Source organism: Typopeltis vanoorti, chromosome 24, assembly GCF_054136105.1.
Source record: "Typopeltis vanoorti isolate ZY-2024b chromosome 24, IOZ_Tvanoo_1.0, whole genome shotgun sequence".
NCBI lineage: Eukaryota > Metazoa > Arthropoda > Arachnida > Uropygi > Thelyphonidae > Typopeltis > Typopeltis vanoorti.
The window spans coordinates 24608032-24627708 of record NC_143572.1 but is presented as its reverse complement, the minus strand read 5'-3'; the positions used below and the strand labels follow the sequence as shown (position 1 = coordinate 24627708).

General features: G+C 35.5%; 1 protein-coding gene across 1 annotated transcript in view; it reads left to right on the top strand.

The window, feature by feature from the left end:
- LOC150093026 (adapter molecule Crk-like) overlaps positions 1–19677 on the top strand; it is a 107599-nt gene that overhangs the window by 8296 nt on the left and 79626 nt on the right. The window contains exon 2 of the mRNA XM_090413820.1: positions 18171–18293. Within this exon, the coding sequence (XP_090269946.1) occupies positions 18171–18293 (123 nt within the window). The remainder of the gene's footprint in view (positions 1–18170; positions 18294–19677) is intronic.

The following is a 19677-nucleotide window of genomic DNA, read 5'->3' as shown; positions in this document are numbered from 1 at the left end:
TAATTGGATAAATAACACCATTAAGCTGGAGCTGCAAAAAAAGAACAATTGTGGAGGGAATTTAAGGAGAAAAGGTGACCTGCAGGCATATGAACAGTACGAGGTACAGGCCAGAAGTGTAACTAGTGTGATAAGAAAGTCAAAAGCAGATCATGAAAAGAAGTTAGCAATGTAGACTAAAGAGAATCCCAAACAGTTTTTTCGATATGCTGCAAGTAAAAGAAAGAATATATATGGCAGAATGATTTTAATGAATGCCAATGGTAAGGAGGTAACTGAATCAGTTGAAATAGTAGAATTACTTAGTGAACACTTTGAAAGAGTATATCATCCAGGTGGTTGATATAAGTGTGTGATCTCTTTCCACACTGGCATCTCATCTCATTATTCAATGAAAAATTACTTTCAACCAGTTCCTTCAAACTCTCATTCTTATTTCATGCACTACCATTCACTTCTCTGCTATATTCTCCACAACATTTTGACAATCCTGCCTTACATTGCACTTTTTTTTTTTTTACCTTATTTTTGCTTCTAACAACTCTTTCATATCTTCTCTTGCTTATTTCTTGTCTTTCAAATCATTTGTGCTTGCCAAAACAATTAACTCATTTGCTTCTTCTAACAACTCTTTCATATTTTCTCTTATTACATGTCAGTCATTGCATGGCAATATTGCATCAGTAATATCACTGACTTCATTCCTTTGCATCTGACATGACTTGTATTTTTTATACTTGTTTATGAAACATTTCTGACAAATATTCTCTCCATTCTTGCTCTCATACCATAAGCCATTTACTCTTGGTAGCAAATACATTAAACACATGCTACATCGCACTAAACCCTGCATGTTGATAACAGTCAACATCGATGTCTTGGTCCATTTTTCTTATTATGTTGGAGGTTTAATGGATTTTTTTACAACACTCAAAAAGAATTAAAATAGAATTTAATACTTCCTATATTTCGTCCTAGTCACTAGGACATCTACGGGGATTACAAAGACAATTAATGTAACATGCACACAAAAACTTACAATACTAAGCCCAACCACGTGGGTGACACTAAAGTCCTATCTAGGTGGAGCGCCCTCTAAGGGCAGTAGTAGGTGGCCTGGAATGTAAGGTGGGACCTCTGGTGATGACTGTTAAATTCTATTTTAATTCTTTTTGAGTGTTGTAAAAAATCCATTAAACCTCCAACATAATGTCCTCACAGCACTTAAGCCTCTACACAAGAAGCATTTTTCTTATACGCATTGGTTTTTGAAAGAATATTACATAATAATAGTTGACTAAACAATGCAGCCAAAAATAAACAAAATACCACCAGTTATATATAACAATATTGTTAATATCTACTAAAAAATATGAATTATCTGAGCAACACATGTATGGCAGTCACTAATAAGAACAATGCTAGCACCCTCCAATATGCCTGACTCTTCCTTTGTACATCCCTGGCGAGAAACTAGGCTTAAATAGGAGACAAGAATTTATGGTGGAGCAGAGAATAAATGTTTTCATGCCAATGAGAATTGTTTTGGTGATTCATTCTGCACAAAGGTTTATATGGTAATTCCATACAATGTGTGGATGTGAGTGGTTGTGTATATTTTGCTTCATGGGGGGGGATGAGATCTACATTACACCATGGTCTGAGCTGCCTAGAGGGCAGACAACATTCACAGCGTACTACCTGGATGGGTCACTGGTGAAGAAGAGATTTGGTGAGTGGTTGGGATTGTCTGGTATTCTGGTGGGCATGTGGATAATTTGTATGAGATCATTTGCGATTGCAAAAGCCTTAGTCTCTCTACCTGCTTGATGTGAGCAATTGGAAGTTGAGAGCCCCAGCTGATGTTGTTGACATTGAACTTTCCAAGGAAGATGATTTTGCTGCTTGGAGAGAGTCGGATTGAAGAAAATGCATTTAAGGACAGGTGATTGATGAGTTTAGAGTGGCTGTTGGCATTAGAAGAGTCGTAGAGACAGCATATGAATTTGGTAAAATGGGGTAGGATAAGAAGGTCCAGATTTGGAGATTCCAGGTTCGATATCTCTTGCATGGTATATTGGAGCAAATATATGCACAGATCCCACCTCAGAGGCAGAAGGAATCAAACAGTGTGTAGTTGGGAACAAAGAAATGAGTAGTATTTAATGAGGTTGAGATTTGAGTTTCTGTCAAGAAGAGTAGGTGAAGTTTTGCAGACTGGAGTTGGAAGTGAATATCATTAAGGTTAGCCACATGCTCTATAGTTGTGAAATGCATAAGGCTCTATGAAGTTTGCTGTTGGCCACATGGGCCCCCACATGTTTCCTGTGTAGTGTTTGGGATCAGATATCCACACACCAGTTATTTGCAGAGGTTGAATTTTTCATTAGTATCCCTTCTTTATAATTGATTGTCTGTGCTTTGTCTCTGCTTTGACATTTCACTTCCAGTTCTTTTCATAATTGCCGCCTTTTTTTGTGCTGTGCATAGGTCAAATCTGGCTGGACTCGTACACGTGAAGCGAGGCTTAAATAACCGTGCCAGCCTGATTGGCTGAGTGGTTTCTTTTCATAATTGCTGCCTTTTTTTGTGCTGTGCATAGGTCAGATCTGGCTGGACTCGTACACGTGAAGCAAGGCTTAAATAACCGAGCCAGCCTGATTGGCTGAGTGGTTAGTGTATCCGCTCTCCAGCCAAAAGGCTGCAGGTTTGAATCCTGCCATGGGCTTGGATGTTTGTGATTGTCTCTGAAAATACTAGTGGTGGTGGTGGGCAGTAAATGGCGTTGGTTTAGATGATGTTGTTCGCTGTGGTTGGTGGATTGAGTGGTAAAGACGGAGAGTTGTAGAGTAGGTGCCCTCCCTCGATGAGCCCTTGGAGGTCACATAATAATAATATGAAGGTGGTCAGGATAAAAGAGTATACAAGCAATTTGAAATTAGAAGTGATCATCATTAGTTTTAAGCAGGATAAAAATAAATAGCATATTAAAAAGAAAAATATGTAAGAAAGTTTTAAAAAGGATTAAAGTCAAGTAGCTTTTAAAGGTGAACTGTAGACTACTATACACTTATTATTCAATAAAAAATGAAAGAATTTGTAAACTAAACCCAAACTTTGGAGTCTCAGTGGCAGACTGAAGAAAACACTGATTGATTTAGCTAGGAAGGAATTTAGTGAAGTTATTTGCAAGGATAGAAATCAGAACACCATAGCATACTCTGGCAGTTAAATAGTCATGGAAAAGAAAAAGCCTGTCAAAAGTTACAAATAAGTCATCAGATGGTGCCCTGAGAGAGTACAGAGAAAAATGCAAGAGGACAAAGCAGGGTGTAAAAGTATCTAATTAAAAGTCATAAGGAAGACTTTGGTAAGAATATGAAAAACAAATATGAGGATAGCAAAATGTTCTGGAGGCTATTGAACATCTTCAATAGCCATCATCCAGAACATGGATGATGTTCAAACATGGATGAAAGAGTATAGCAAAAGGTATCACAGATGACAAAGTGATATAAAAATTGAAGAGAAGTACTTTGAAAGATTATTAAGTGAGATGAGCAGTGATAGAACTCTGGTAGGAAATACTCAAGAGGAATGCAGTCAGAAGTGCATATTAACCCCTGAGATAGAAAAAGTCATCAAAAATCTGAAATGTGGACACAACCGGAGCAGATGATATTTGACCAGAAATACTCAAATGTGGAGGTATAAAATTTTTACAGTAGCTTCTCTACATAATTCATAAGGCCTGGTCAGATGGGTGAATTCCAGATGATTGTAGTAGAGCCCTCATAATTCTGATCTATAAAATGGGAAATACAACTGAATGTGAGAATTTCAGAGGAATTTTCTTATTTAGTAGTCCCCACTAAGATATATACAAAACATACTTAAGAAGATGTTAAGAAAAAATGTACAAGTAAACTTGGAGAAGGATGACCTGAGTTTTCAGGCCAAATAGAGATTTTCAGTATCGTATTTTTACTTTAATAATTTAATAACAAGGTGCTAAGAGAAGATTTTTTTCAAAATGCTTCAATTATATGGGGTGAATGAAACATTTTACAAAGCAGTGCATGCATAGTCTGTATTTCAGTAGTAAATGAGTAGTTAGAATTGAGGGAAGCACAGGAAGATGGTTTAATGTGTAATCAAGTATATACTATTATTTATCATCTATATGAAAGGTTAGCAAAACAGATATTTGATACTGAGATGGCAGGAAAAAGACCCAGGGAAGATATGGATAGCTTTATGCATCTATATATTTTGACTGTGGATTATATCATGAAAGAAAGTGGCATTAATCGTGGTATCAGAACTGGAAGTATCCAACTTAGCTCCTTGCTTTATGCAAATGATGCGGTTCACATTTGACATGAAAATTACCAATAAAAAGATCAAAACTACGAAGATAGGTAGAACATTAAAAACTTCAGTTGTATTTTTAATGGAGAACCAATAGAATATGTAAAATGTTTTAGCTACTTAGGCACAATTTCTAGTGAAGATAAATTAAATATGGAAATAGACTATATGCAAAGCTGGTATGGTGTAGGTAGAGTCAGTTGAATAGATTTATATGGAATAACAGAGAAATTAGCCAAACCACTAAACTAGTAACATATAATAAGATGGTGTTAAACCAGTTTTAACTTATGGATTTGAGACTTTGGTTAGAAATAAAATACTTGATCAGTCTGGGAGATCACAGATATGAGAGACCTGAGAAAAATTAGAGGAGTGAACAGGTGGCATCAATGTCAGAATCATTAAAAATGAAGATATTAGGAAGGAATTCGACATTCAGGAATGTGCAGCTAATCTAAGATGATATAGTCACTTAAACAGAATGAGAGAGAGAGAGAAAAGGTTAGCAAAACAGATGTTTGATGTCAAAATGGCAGAAAAAAAGACCTAGGGGAAGACTAAGATGTGGATAGATCTGTGGTCAGAAGTGCTCTAGAACAGCGTTTCCCAAACTGTGGGCTGCAGTCCTCTTAGGGGGGGCATGAAATAATGAAAACAAATTTAAAATACTTTAAGATTAAGTGTGCCATGTCAAATGTGTATGTAAGATGCTAAAAATATAATATTTGCATTTGATTTTTGCAATATTCGCTGTGTATGTTTTGTATTGAATATAAATACAAAAAATATTATAATAATATATGTCTGTATTACGATTTTTTTTTTTTTTCGATGGGGGCGTGAAATATTTTAATTTTTCCAAGGGGGCCTTTAAATCCATAAGTTTGGGAAGCACTGCCCTAGAAGATAGAAATCCAGGAATACCTTGATTATCGCAGTTATTGTTGCCATGAAAAATACCGCAATAATCGAATCTGCGATAAACGGGATAAATGATGCGTGTAAAATGGGTGATCAATGCCAAGGATTTTTCAAATCTATTAATTAAATTTTATATATCAAGTAAAAAAGAAATGTATTCAACGTGTTAAGTAAAAAATGAAGGTTCATTAAGAAAAACAAGATTATTCTTTAATCTTTATTTATATACAAGAAGTACATACAATTATTCTTTCTTGGATAAAAATTGGTGTAGAGTTGTCTGGTGGAATTTTTTCTTTCTTTTTTCTTCGTATAAAACTCGGTAGCAACGGATGGAATTTTCAATTTTCTAACGAACTTTCAGTGATTGCTCGAGATTAGGATCGCCGTTCAAGATTTTTTCTTTAAAATTTTCAGCAATTCTAAACATTTCGTCCATTTCTTTGAGGGTAAATTCCTTCGGTGCCAAGTCAATTTGTTCGTCATTATCATCGATTTGAGCATCGTAAGCACGTTCTCTCTCGAGGTTAATTAGGTCTTCATCATCCAGCTCCTTATCATGTGACTAAAGCAGGCCCTAAACATCACCTTTTTCAATTTCTTTTAGTCCTAGATCGAAGTCAAGCTCAGTTATATCATTGATAACACGGGTTACTTCATTTTCAAATCCTTTAAAATCATTTGCACAATGAGGAATAATCTTTTGCCACGCTGCTCTCAGGTTGCTAGACATTACTTCACTCCATGCTTCCTTGACATTCTCAATGCAATTTTTGATATTGAATGCCTTCCAGAATTCTGTCAAAGTCATAGCTTCATCTCCTGTAGTCTTTTCTATTGCTTGTGAAAAAAGTTCTTCGTAAGTAATATGCCTTAAAGGATGCGATTACCCCTTGATCCATTGGCTGGATGATGGAAGTGGTATTAGGTTAAATAACTTTTACATTTTCGCACAAATCATTCAGTGCTGTTGGATGACTAGGTGCATTATCTAATATCAACAAGATTTTAAAATCAAGATTTAATGACTTGCAGTACCTTTCAGCTTCAGGACAAAAACAGTTTTTAAACTGTTTTTGTCCAATCCTCAAAAATAGTTTTTGTCATCCAAACTTTTCTATTGGATCTCCAATGAACAGGGAGAAAATTTTTATCTAAACTTCTAAGCAGGTGAATGATTTTGTGAATTTTGTGAATGATAAATAAAGAGAGGCTTCATCTTGTAATCTCCAGAAGCATTGCCACATAGTAAAAGTGTTACACGCTCCTTCGAAACCTTGTAGCTCAGGCTGTGATTTTTCATTTTTTGCTAAAAATGTTTTAGTGGGCATTTTTTTCCATAATAAGCCTGTTTCGTCAGCATTAAATATCTGATCATCAGTATAATTTCCTTCTTCAATGATCTGTTGCAATTCACCAGGAAAACTAGCTGCTGCTTTTTCATCGGCACTTGCAATTTCACCTTGTACACGAACACTATGAATGCTTGATCGCTTTTTGAACCGATCAAACCACCCTGAACTTGCAGAGAAATTTTTTTCCACTACTGACGCCGAATCATTTTTGCTTTCTAATTGTTTTCTTTTTAAAGTTTCAAACAAATTCATTGCTTTTGTTTTTATAGTCATTTGACTAAGAGGAATTCTCTTTTGGTTACAATCTTCTATCCACGGTGACAATAGCGTTTCCATTTCAATCATAAGATGGCTTCTGTTTCTCGTAGTTTGGGACACAGACGAGGTCGATGCACTTTGTCCTAGTTGCTTATAGTTTGCAGCGTGGTCTAAAATATGGCGAACAGTTGATTCATTTAGACCATACTCTCTTGCAGTTTCGGCTTTGGTTATGCCTGCTTCATACTTATTTATCATATGCAACTTATCTCCTATGCTAGTGGTGACGAACCTTTTTATGTGCACGTGCCAAAAGTTTACAAATTGAGTTGCTGGCGTGCCAAATTATACAAATCAAGTTGATGACATGCTGGGCAGTTTTTAGTCAGGGAAAAATTAATAGATAATCTATTTTTTAATTTATAATCATATATAATATTTTATAAATAATATTTATTTTATTTATAATATTTATTTATATATAAATTTATAATATTATTCAGTGTAAAATTGATTATTGTATTATTAAATTGATTTTAATGTTGGTTTGGGAAAAAAAAAAACAGTAGTGAGAAAAATATTTATACATTTTAACTCACCATAGAAGTCAGCTGAGCAGGGTAAGCAGTAGAAGGATGTCAACTTGTTGGCGAAATGCTTATCGTATTTACTCGAATATATTTTGCCCTCCCATATAGCTTGCACCCCTGATTTTACTTGACGAAAAACTGAATTTTCATTAGCGACTTACTATCGAGGCGATAGTAAGTCGTTCCTCCCCCCTCAGTTAAAAACATGCCTTCCCCAAAGATATTATACTGTAGATGCAAGAAAAACAAGTGTAGTTTTATTGTATCCCTGAATAAGGTACAGAGGCTTTTGGTCTGTGTAATATATTTCTCAACAAATTGTGCGATTCATTAGCGCCGTTTTTATTTCAGTTGTCTCTAATTGCACTATTATTGTCCCCTCCCACAGAAACTATGCTGTACAGACTCAAGTCAACAACTGTGTATCAGTGCAACCATATGCTGCACTGAAACACAGTATCTAACTAAAAACTATTGTCTAATTTTTCAATTACATGAAATAAGTGTTTGTTTTATTGCATTCAAAATTCTCGATGTCATTATGACTGATCACAAGCCTAACTTCAAATAAAATTCTACTATGAATTGAAACATGCCATATAATTACGGTGACCATACGCCTTTATTTAAGAGGACAGTCCTTTATTTCACTGCTCTGTCCTTTAGATTTTTTTTTCTAAAATGGCCAGTTTGTCCTTTATTTTGTGAATTGAAATAGCAAACTGAATATTAAGGCCAACATATTTAAAGATGCAATTAATAAATTTTACCAAACCTGCATTGATAAATTTAAATAGCTGGGACAGCTGTTTCATGGAAATGGAAGTATTTGAATGAGTCCTACTACGAGAAATCCCTCTGCGAGTGAAGATTGAGGAAAGTGTTTTGTTCATTTCCAGTCATGGAAACGTAAATAAAAATGACAACGAACTATTTGATGAAGTTTCGTGTATTAAAAGTTAAGTCACCAGTGAAAAGATCAAAGAATGGCGACAAAATGACGTAGTAGGGTTGAATATTTTAAATATTTCATGTATCTTTTAAAAACATTTTAAAAATTGCTGAATTTTGCTTAAGTCTCCCTGGATCTAATGCCCCCACTAAACAAGTATTTTCATTAGTGAAAAATATGTGGACCAGTGAAAAAAAAAAACAATTAAAAATCGAAACATTGAAAGCATGCATTTATACCAAATGGAACTTTGACATAAATTGAATACAGTTTTATGAATTTTTAAAACACAAACCTGATTTATTAAAAAAAGTTCATTTTTGGAAATACTTTTATTGGGATTATATTAATCAAGTGCATATAATAACAACTAAGTTATACCAACTAGTTTTACCAACTAAGTCTGTTGGCATCTTCAGGGTACATAACTGATGTACGGCACTAAAAAGTAGAAAACTGTTACAAACTATAATCAACCGATTCCAATTATATTAAACAAAGAACAGAGCGCGTACAACACATTCATAGAGCGTGGATGATATCACTTGTTGTTATTTAGGAACGTTCTATAGTTGGCACTATAATTCAGTTCTGGCGAGTTGAAGGATCTGATCCAGATCACGGGCAAGATTAGTCCTTAGTTCCTGTTAAGGTTTTGTATACAGCGGGCAACTGTTGTGGCCTCCTTAAAAATTCGGGAGCGGAAGTCCTCCTCCATGTAAGGAATTGTGCTTCTATCCCACTCTGTGGTATGGTTCGTTCTTGAGAAATGAAAAGCTAACCCCGATTTTTCTTCTCTGTTATTATTGACGTCACTTATGTGTTCTTTTTGCCTAATTTCAAGGCTCCTTGAAGTTTGGCCGATGTAATTCAAGCTGCATGAGCATGGTATGTTATAAACTCCAGCATATTTGGAGAAAGGATGGCTCTCTTTTGGAGATCTTAAGAATTGTCTAATCGTTTCTGTGGGTTTAAAGGCCACTCTTATTTTATGTAGTCTAAGGAGTCTAGCAATCTTATTGGAAACTGTCCCTAAGTATGGAATGACGATGGTAGAAATATAACGTACATCTTGTTGTCTTTGTCGGGGTTCAGAGAAAAGTATCTTGTGGACGAGTCTTCGAGGAAATCCATTCATGGTAAGGTTGGTGGATATCAGGGATAGTTCTTCCTGGAGGTCTTGTTGATCTGTTGTAAGGAGAGAGGCACGGTTCTTCAACATGTGTACAGTACTAGTTTCTGAGAAATGTGGTGTGAGGAAGTGAAATGTAAATAACGTCCTGTATTGGTAGGTTTGTGGTAAACTGAGAGGTTGATACCACCATTCGGAAGCTTCTTAATTAAAGTGTCCAGAAATGATAATTGGTTATCTTCTTCAAGTTCTAGAGTGAATTTGATTGTGTGGTGTAGAGAGTTGATTTTGTTAAGAAAGTTGAACAGGTCCTTTTTTGTGTGGTTCCAAACGATAAAGATATCGTCCACGTATCTCCACCATACTGTGGGTTTAGGGTCTGTTTGAGTTAAGATTTTACTTTCAAAATCCTCCATAAAGAGATCAGCACAAGATGGAGAGCGGGGGCTACCCATTGCAAGGCCAGTCAATTGTTGATATATGGTTTTATTCCATAAGAAAAAGTTTGATATTAAACAATGACAGAACAGAGAAGTAATGTCTTGTGGGAGCAAACTTCCTAAAATGTTGATGACTTCCTCCATAGGGATGTTAGTGAATAGAGATGTAACATCCAGGCTGGCGAGTAAATCTGTATTGGAGATAGAGATGTTGTTCAGTTTCTCAACGAAATGTTGCGAATTTCGTATATAAGTGTCCGAATTATTGATGTGAGGTTTGAGGAGGCCTGCCAGGTGTTTAGATAACAGATAAGTTGGCGAATTGATTCCATTCACAATCGGGCGTAGTGGTGTTCCATTTTTGTGTACCTTAGGAGCGCCATATGTTAGTGGATGCATGGATTTCAATCTTCGTTTTAAGTCTATAGACCAGTTCTCCTGACGTATTAAATCATTGGTATCATTGTGGTTCTTTAGTGTTGGGTCTGTGACTAGGACACGGTAGGTTGATGTATCCGACAATAAGCTGTTAATCTTATTTTCGTAATCACTGGTGTTTAAAATTCACTGTTGAATTTCCCTTATCTGCCTTCAATATGATAATGTCTTTCTTTTTCTTCAAACTATACAAAGTTCTTTTTTCCAGAGTAGTGATGTTTTTGTTAGGAGTTCTGGAAGATGAGAGGATGATACTACTTTTTAATCTAATATCATTAGCTATGGGTTTCGGTAACGATGAGACTGCTTTTTCTATATTACAAATGATATCCACTTTAGGGACATTATGAGGTGTTATCGCAAAATTGAACCCTTTTTTAAGTATATTGATCTCTGGTTTTGTTAATACATGATCCGATAAATTAAAAATAACTTTGCTGTCTGGTAGAGAAAGTTTTGACTTAAAACGTTTTGTATAAAAGTATTTCCAGAGCTTTTTGGTCAAGAAAATTAAACTTTTTTTTTAACATGAAAGTTCATTCTTGTGAAAAGTATCAAAATTAAATTTTTTACGTAATAATATAATTGTTTAAAATGCTGCGTATATGCTTATATTTTACAATAAACATTATAAAGCTTTTTAGTTTTAGTGAAACAAATAAACGCAGCCTGTTATTTTTTATTTATTTATTATGAAACAATTTCTGATTTGTCCTTTATTTTCTCCAAAAATAAATGGTCACTATACATCTAATGCGTGTATGAATTTGCATCCCAGCTCAACCCAAACAAGCAGGAATAAAATTCAAACAAGGGTTGAAACTTTGTGTGAGGTGAGCCCACTAGTAATGAGAAGTTCCGTCGGAACGATAAACAACATCCCGTCGTGAATGTGTTAAACTAGGAAATATATAGTGAATGTTGTTATGACAGTTTCAGATGTTATGGAATTCGGTTGAAGAGAATTAGCATTTCAACTTACGGTTATATTTGTCTTTGGGTCACGTGATCTTTTGTTAATACCGCACCAATCATATGCACGTCTTCATAGCTGCTCTCTCGGATAAAACAAAATTTAACTTGTACGTATTGTAATAATTAAAAAAAAAGTTGAATACTTTATAAGCATATAAAAGGATATTACCTGTAAATCGTTGACGCGCCAACAAAATTCTAGGATGTGCCGCCTCTGGCACGTGTGCCATAGGTTCGCCATCTATGTCCTAAGCTGATCACTCTACGTTTCTTCTTGATAACTGCAGACTTGAAATCATCCTTGTTTCTTTTAGCATTCATTGTAGGGGTAAATAACAAGAGAAATAAATATCCACATGTACTTCAGGCAAGGGCGGATAGTTACTGGTAAGTGGTGAGAAGGCGCTGTCGGATAAAAACGAAGCACTACAAGAGAGCGATACCTGGAGAGTGGCGACTCGAACTGGTTGCATATGTAGTGGGCTTCATCTCACGGCTGTGGTAATTCGAATTTGGAGCACAATAATTGGAATTTTGGTATCAAATTATAAACCACGATAAATCGAGAATCACGATAATCAAGGTATTCCTGTACAACATAGATACATTGTTGGAATGCTGACAAGTGATAGACTGATTTAGAGGAAAATTATTGATAGAAAGTAATAATGTAAACTTAATAATCTAGTACTGTTATAGTGTCTATATATTCCTTGAGGATACATACAAGGAAATTGATGATGGAATTATTTAAATAGTTTTATAGGCTTTATATAGAAGAAATTTTTGGTACATGACTAGGATGAGAAGAACTAGAGATCGTGTCAAGTAAGAATTTAGTTACTCCAACCAGGGGTTCTGCTTAGCCTTTGATGAGAATCAGTAGCTTGAAGCAGCTATCAGTCTAGTGAAACTTTAATCAAAATACTAATTAAAGGCAAATGTACTCCTTCCTGGGAAGAGTTTGTGTTCTTTTAACTAGGGAGTCCAAGACTCATTGAGGCAGGACATCCACTCTACAGCTATCTGTCTCCATCATTCAACCTCATCCACCCGTCATCCACCAAGTGCATTATCTACCCCAATGCCATCTACTGTCCACCACCAGCACTAGTATTTTATTAATTTTAAAAACTTTAATAACTACCTATATTTCGGCAATGCTGCATTGCCATCTTCAGGGATCACAAAACAATATAATCCCTGTTTACATTATTTTGCTTAGTGTGAGTGCCTGCATTCAGGCACTCACGCTAAGCAAATGAGGCTGACGAAAGGCAACTGAAGTCGGTCCTAGAGTCCTTAAAGGGGCCCTCTAGTGGGCTAAATTAGGTTGTCTTGGCTGCAGGGCTGATGATCTTAGAATGTATGCTTCCCAAATTTGGGGCAGTCTTATGCACCCAAATTTGTTTGAGGTGTGAAAGTTTTTCAGAGCTGATTCAAGGAATAATCTAAGGAATAATCTTTTGTACTTGCTTTTGTGAAATAAAGTGGCCTTCTTCCAGCGTAGTCTGTGGTGGGTGTCCAATGCATGGTCAGCAAGTTCTGAGTGGCTGTATTGATGGAATGGGATGTAGTCCTTGTGTTCGGATATCCTGATATTGGCTGTTTTGCCATAGAAGTCAGTTTGTAACTGCAAAGGACCTGGTATACTCCAGGTAGGTCTAGGGGAAGTGGCTGGTCTTTAGTGGAGCAGATAAGAGATGCTAATTTTTTATATGGTTTAAACTAGTTGTGAGGTTGTATTTTCTTAGTATTTTTTGTTAGTTTTTCAGATGTACCCCAGATATATGGAATGGTGATAAATTTAGAGTAATCTCTGCTACGAAGGGGGATTGTGGTTAACTGGTTTTAATATTTTTTGGATTTTTTGAGGGTTGTGGCCATTAGCTAAGAAGGTTAAAGATGTGGTTAAGTTCAGTGGTTAGGGCATTGTTATCTGAACTGATTAATTTTGCCCTGTTATATAGGATTTTTATAAGCCCATATTGTTGGGAGGGGGAGACTGCTAGTGAATGTATCTACCTGTGTTGGTTTTCTGTAAACAGAGAAAGCCAGGGATCCATCAGGCTGGCGTATCATCAGAGTGTCTAGGAAAGGGAGATTGTTGTTGTTTTCCTTTTCCAAGGTAAACTGGATCCTGAAGTGTTGATTGTTTAAGTGTGTTGAGAAATTGTGGAATGTATCCAGGCCAAATGGCATAACCAAACATTGGTTTTATGTGAGGTAGAGTTTAAGGCTTTTTCTTCAAAGGTCCCCTCTGTCTGTCTGTAGAATTTTCCTTGCCAAACGAAATAGCCTGAGTTTATGGCAAACTGAGATATCGGGAGGAAATTTGGCTTGGATTAGGTCTAAGGTAACTTTGAATGGGACATTGGTGAATAAGGAGACATCAAAATTGACCATTATGTCAGTGTGTTGGAGTGAGAAGTTTTCTATATTGGCTTTACAGTGGGTGTTTTTTATGTGTGAAGGCCAGTATATTGTGTGAGCACTTTGGCTAAATGTTTGGCTAATTTATATGTGAAGAAGTTAATGCCATCCACAATGGGACGTAATGGTACATTTTGCTTATGGATTTTTGGTAGTCCATATATCTTGGGTGGGGGGAAGAATCTACAGTTAAAAGGTTTTAGTCTGTTAGTCACTTCCACAGGCCAAGAGGTAACCTTCTTAAGGAGCTTATGGAGTGTTCTGATTTGTGTGTTGGTGGGATCATATTCTATAGGGAGGTAGGTAGAACGATCTAAAAGAGGCAAGCTTATCTGTGTAATCTGATTGGTTTAGAACCACAGTGGCATTTCTCTTATCTGCTTTCATAATTACTACTTTTTTTTTGTTGTTGCTTTTCATTTCTTGCAAAGCTTTGAATTCTTCTTTTGATAGGTTGCCTTTTGGTGGTTTGACTTGAGTAAGAACACTGGCTACATCCAGTCTGATATTGTTTGGCCCAATCATATTGCCAGCAATATCAGACTGGATGTTGACTGCATGAAAATATCATTGTTTTGTGATCCCTGGAGATGGCAATGTAACATTGCCAAAATATAGGTAGTTATTAGTTAAAGTTTTTATAATTAATCATTTAGTTTATGTTGCCATTTCCTAAAATGGCAACATAAACTGAATGAAATAAGCTATGATTGTAATATTAATAACAATTGTCCAGGTAGCAATGAATGTGAAGCTATCTGATGTGAAGCAGAGTCTAATAAGATCAAATGCATCACAGATGTTGTTACAGACCTAGTGGATCATTTGCCTGTAACATTGAAATGCATTGCCAAATCAACTAGATGCTCAATGAGTAATCATCATGGGTGACTTGAATTATCTGAACATTGATTGGATATCATTGAAATCTTATGAGAAAAATGAAGCTGAATTTATTGCTCTTTTGGGAGCTAACAATCTCAAGTAGCATGTGACAGAAGGAACTCAAAGTCAAAGAGTGTTGGACCTAATTATATATAAGGAGTGAAAAAATGCATGATAATTCTATTGCACAAGCGTGGTGTAAAGACTGATGTATCTAACTGTATACCTATCAGTATCTCTGAAGGAGTAGCGAAGATTTTGGAAAAGTTGGTATGAACTTGTATGAAGTAATGGGTTGACAGAATCTGTACTAAGCAGTAAAACAGCATGGGCTCACATAGAACTCACATTTTATAATAAAGTTATCAATGAATTAGATAAAAGGAATGAAGATATAAACCATGATGCTTTTGGCTAAAGCTTTTGACAGAATACAGCATGGAAAGATGTTAAATAAGTTAGAGGATATAAATTATATATTTAGTTTAATCCTTTATTATTATTACATGACACCTCCAGGGAGTCCAAAGACTCATTAAGGGAGGGCACCTACTCTACAACTCTCCATCTCTACCACTCAATCTACCAGCTACAGCAAACCGCAACTACACCAACGGCATCTACTGCCCATCACTACAACCACTAGCATTTCCACGGACAATCACAAACATCCATGCCCACAGCAGGATTCGAACCCACAGCCTTTTGGCTGGAGAGTGGATATGCTAACCACTTGGCCAGCAGGCCGAGTGGTTAGCGTATTTATCCAAGTGTAAGCAAACAAAGTTTACACCTGAAGTATCTTCTGGACTGGGGAAACTCATGGCAAAGGTGGACTAAGTTCACATCACTTTCCTTAGTATCCCATAATTCAAAGCACATCTTGCAGACATGTATAATGCTATGCATTATGGGAAGGGTCACCACCCAGACTGGTTTCGACCTTTATTCGGGTCTCTTCAGTGGGAGCCAGAAGCTTCAACAGCATTCTTCTTCCACATTGCTTCAACCTTGATACCAAGGTTGAAGCAATGCGGAACTCATATTTCCATATGCCAGTTGCCAAAAGGTGTCACACCTTATTGTTAAATTACTCAGGATTAGAGAAAGATGTTGGAAGTTTTTTCTACATAAATTATATAAATTATGTAGAAAGACTATAAATTATATACAGTCGATTCTGCTTAAATGGGACCCGTTGGGATTAATCCATTTTGGCCCAATTAAGCGACTGCCTCAATTAAACAAACTAATAATAAATTCTAAAATAAAATATGTAATATGCATGTAAATGAATAAGTAGGTAAAAAAATAATAATTAGGTACCTATTTTAATGGTTTATTAAACTAAAATACAGAAAATATTTGTACTATAAATTGTGCAGAACAAATAATGCATACATGATAACTTTTACTATTTCAAATTTTAATTCTGCAAAAATGCATCAAGTGTAGTCTGTCTTTTGCTTTGGAAATTTTGCAGTTCTACAAAATCAGCACAGATATTCAGTGCGGATGTAGGGCTTCCTGCATAAAATAACGCTGTAACCCGACTATAAATTTTTTGGCCTCACGATTAGTTACAAGCACAGGTGGGTCATCATTCTCATCATCGCATTTTTCGTCAAATTTTTGACGTTTGAATTTAACGACCTCAACAATTGCATCTTCAAAGTTTTCATTTTCATCGTAACATGGTAAATTGTCATCTATTGTTGAAAATTCTTCATTATTCATGATAGGAGCTTGTAGTATGTCTTCATTTTCATCACTACTCAAAATTTCAAGAACCTCCAAATGTTTTAAACCGCAAACAGCAAAGCAGTTTTGTATTGTGCTGCTTTTTATAGCTCGCCAACTGTCAGAGACAAACTGTATTGCTTGCAAAATGGAAATTTTTGCACTGATCTCTCTGGCTGTTGATGAACTTGTTAATAGGTTTTCATCAATGGATTCCAGTATGTAATTAACTAATTTTCCTCGATACAACATCTTTAAATTTTTTATTATCCCCATGTCCATTGGTTGCACTAAGGATATTGTATTAGGAGGCAGAAATTCCAGCCTTATATTTTTTAGATTATCTAAATGATGGTGTGCAGCACAATTATCGAGAAGCAACAAACTTTTCCTCTGCTTACGTTGTAATTCTACGTCCCAACTCGTAAGCCAATTCCGAAAAATTTCAGAAGTCATCCACGCATTATTATTGGCATGGTACTCTACTGGTAAACTCTCTATTCTTAACCCCTTAAGGCATCGAGGCTTAGCATTTTTTCCTATGATTAGTAGCTTTTGTTTGTCCTCTATTATCGTGCTGACGTAGCACGATAATAGAGGCCGGTTTCATCAGTTTTGTAAATATCATCTGAACAGAAATTCTCTAAAAAAGTAAGGATTTTAGTATTTTGCCATTGTCCAGCGCTTACATTGTCGCACTGCCCTTTTCGCCGTGCGCTTTTTTAAATTTGATATTGTGTCTCATTTTTTTTCTATCGAGACAACTAACCAGCAGTTGCTTTAAAATCGTTGTGGTCCAGATTTTTAGCGATCTCCTCTGACTTCGCCTTCAACACTGGGCCGCTGATATTTACGCACCTGCTAACTATAGAAAACCATTGATCTAATGCTTCTTCAACTTCTGGATCCTTTCCATCACGCTTTCTTTTGGATGTTCCTGGAATTTCTTTCTGTAATGTACACTCCTCACGCATTTGATTTTCTTGTTGTAGGAGACGCGCTATGGTAGACTTTGGTACACCAGTTATATCAGCAAGTCTACGATGGCTTGTATTTAATGGCTGGCTTTTAATTTTATCCAGCAAAGCAATTTTACTTGAAAGTGTAAAATCATTTCTTGGCATCTTGGCAAAGATTTAAAAATTTTAAATAAAACTGACACAATAAATCGATATTGCTAGGTACAGTATATAGTAAGGGTCGATTCTTAAGCAGACGCACGACGAAAGATAACTGATTCGCATCACGCTAGTGTTGCCAAATATTAGTGTACATAGTGTTGCCATATTTTTGAAAAATCCATAAAATATATCAAAAATTGCTAAATTTCTTTTCAGCTACTGTCTCCCAATTAAGCATTTAAATTATGTATTAATATGTTTCCATTCTTTGAGATTTGGCCCAAAAAAGTGGCTGCCTCAATTAAATGAATCGACTGTATTTAGTTTAATCCTTTATCCAAGTGTAAGCAAACAAAGTTTGCACCTGAAGTATCTTCAGGACTGGGGCAACTTGTGGCAAAGGTGGACTAAGTTCACATCACTTACTTAGTTTACTTTAAGGGTTTAAAAGTAGTAATTATTATTTCCTCGGATATATTTTAGGTACAATTATTTTATTGAATTGCATTCATACTATCTGTAATTTATCAAAATAACATTAAGTGATTTATTGCAGTTGGTATTTTGGCCCCATGTCTAGACAAGAGGCAACAGATCTCTTAATGGCTGAGAATGATGCAGGTGTATTTTTAGTTAGGAACAGCACTACCATACAGGGTGATCTGGTATTATGTGTTAGGTAAGAAGGTATAATTTACAGAAATAAAGTATATCAAAATTCTTAATATTGCATAATTGCATATTTTTAACTCAGAAATATGTTTTTCAAAATTAAAAAAATAAAATCATTTCACAATAAAAATCTGACTGAGTTACAAGAAGCATAATTTCATAAATCCCTATTTGTAAAAATTTGCTCTCTGTAACTCATTAATACTGGATTTTTAATGTCTGTGATTTTATCAGATGTATCAAATTTATAAATCTGACCTGGAACAGAATAAGGAAAACAAAACTAATAGAGGAAATATTAAGAATTTGCACCTGGAATATACGATCTCTGACAGGAAAAGAAAAATTGATTGAAGAACTTTAAAATCATAGCATTAAAATTTGTGCCTTGGAGCAGAGCTACTGCAACTAAGTGGGTCCCCAGGTGGCAGATAGGGGAATGGCCATCAGAAATGGTAGTTGGCTGTGAATACCCAATAAGCAGTTCCAGGCCAAAGCGGGCATGTCTGCAGACCCTAAGATGACAGCCCTATCACCAGACTAGGCTGCGGATGGTTGGTAACCAGCCCAGCTGACAAATTCTTATACTTGGAAATTTCAAGGGAACAAAAACTGGGCCGCCCAAATGGATGATGAAACAGAAGTGGAAAAAAGGACTATGAACTGGATATGGATCGGAACAGTAAAGGTAAGAGACATCAATCACAAGATCAAAGAAATACAAAAAGCTCTAACAGAAATGAAAATATAAATAGCAGTAATTTCAGAAACAAAGAAAAAATTAAAAAGCTCTTCAGGACTACAGTTTAATATAAAGTGGAGTACCCAATGAAAAATAAGCAGCTGCAGGTATAGCCATCATGATCAGTAATAAATGGAAAGACAAAATTGAATCATATAACTGGATCTCTGAAAGAATAATAACGGCTAGACTTAAATAAGAAATTTATTACAATCATAAGAATATATACACCCAAAGAAGGAAAAAAATCTGAAACAGAAGAACTCTATAAAAACCTCCAAAATGTAATTCAGAACACAAATAAACAAAATCATTTAATCATTACAGGCAATTTCAATGCTAGAATTGGATCAAATACATTTAAAGATTTAATAGGTAATCAAGGAGAAAATACCATAAATAATAATGGAAGAGAACTCAGGGAATTTGTGGCCTATAATAGTTTGAAAATCACCAACAGCTTCTTTAAACATGAAGGTATACATGAATATGCATGGGAAGTCAGAGGATATAAAAGCATCATTGACTATATAATAATGGGCAAAAAAACTGAAGAAGTTGGTAAGAAATTGCAGAGTATACAGAGGATGCAATATTGACTCAGACCATTATTTATTAATCAATACTATTAAGATCCCAAACCAGAGAA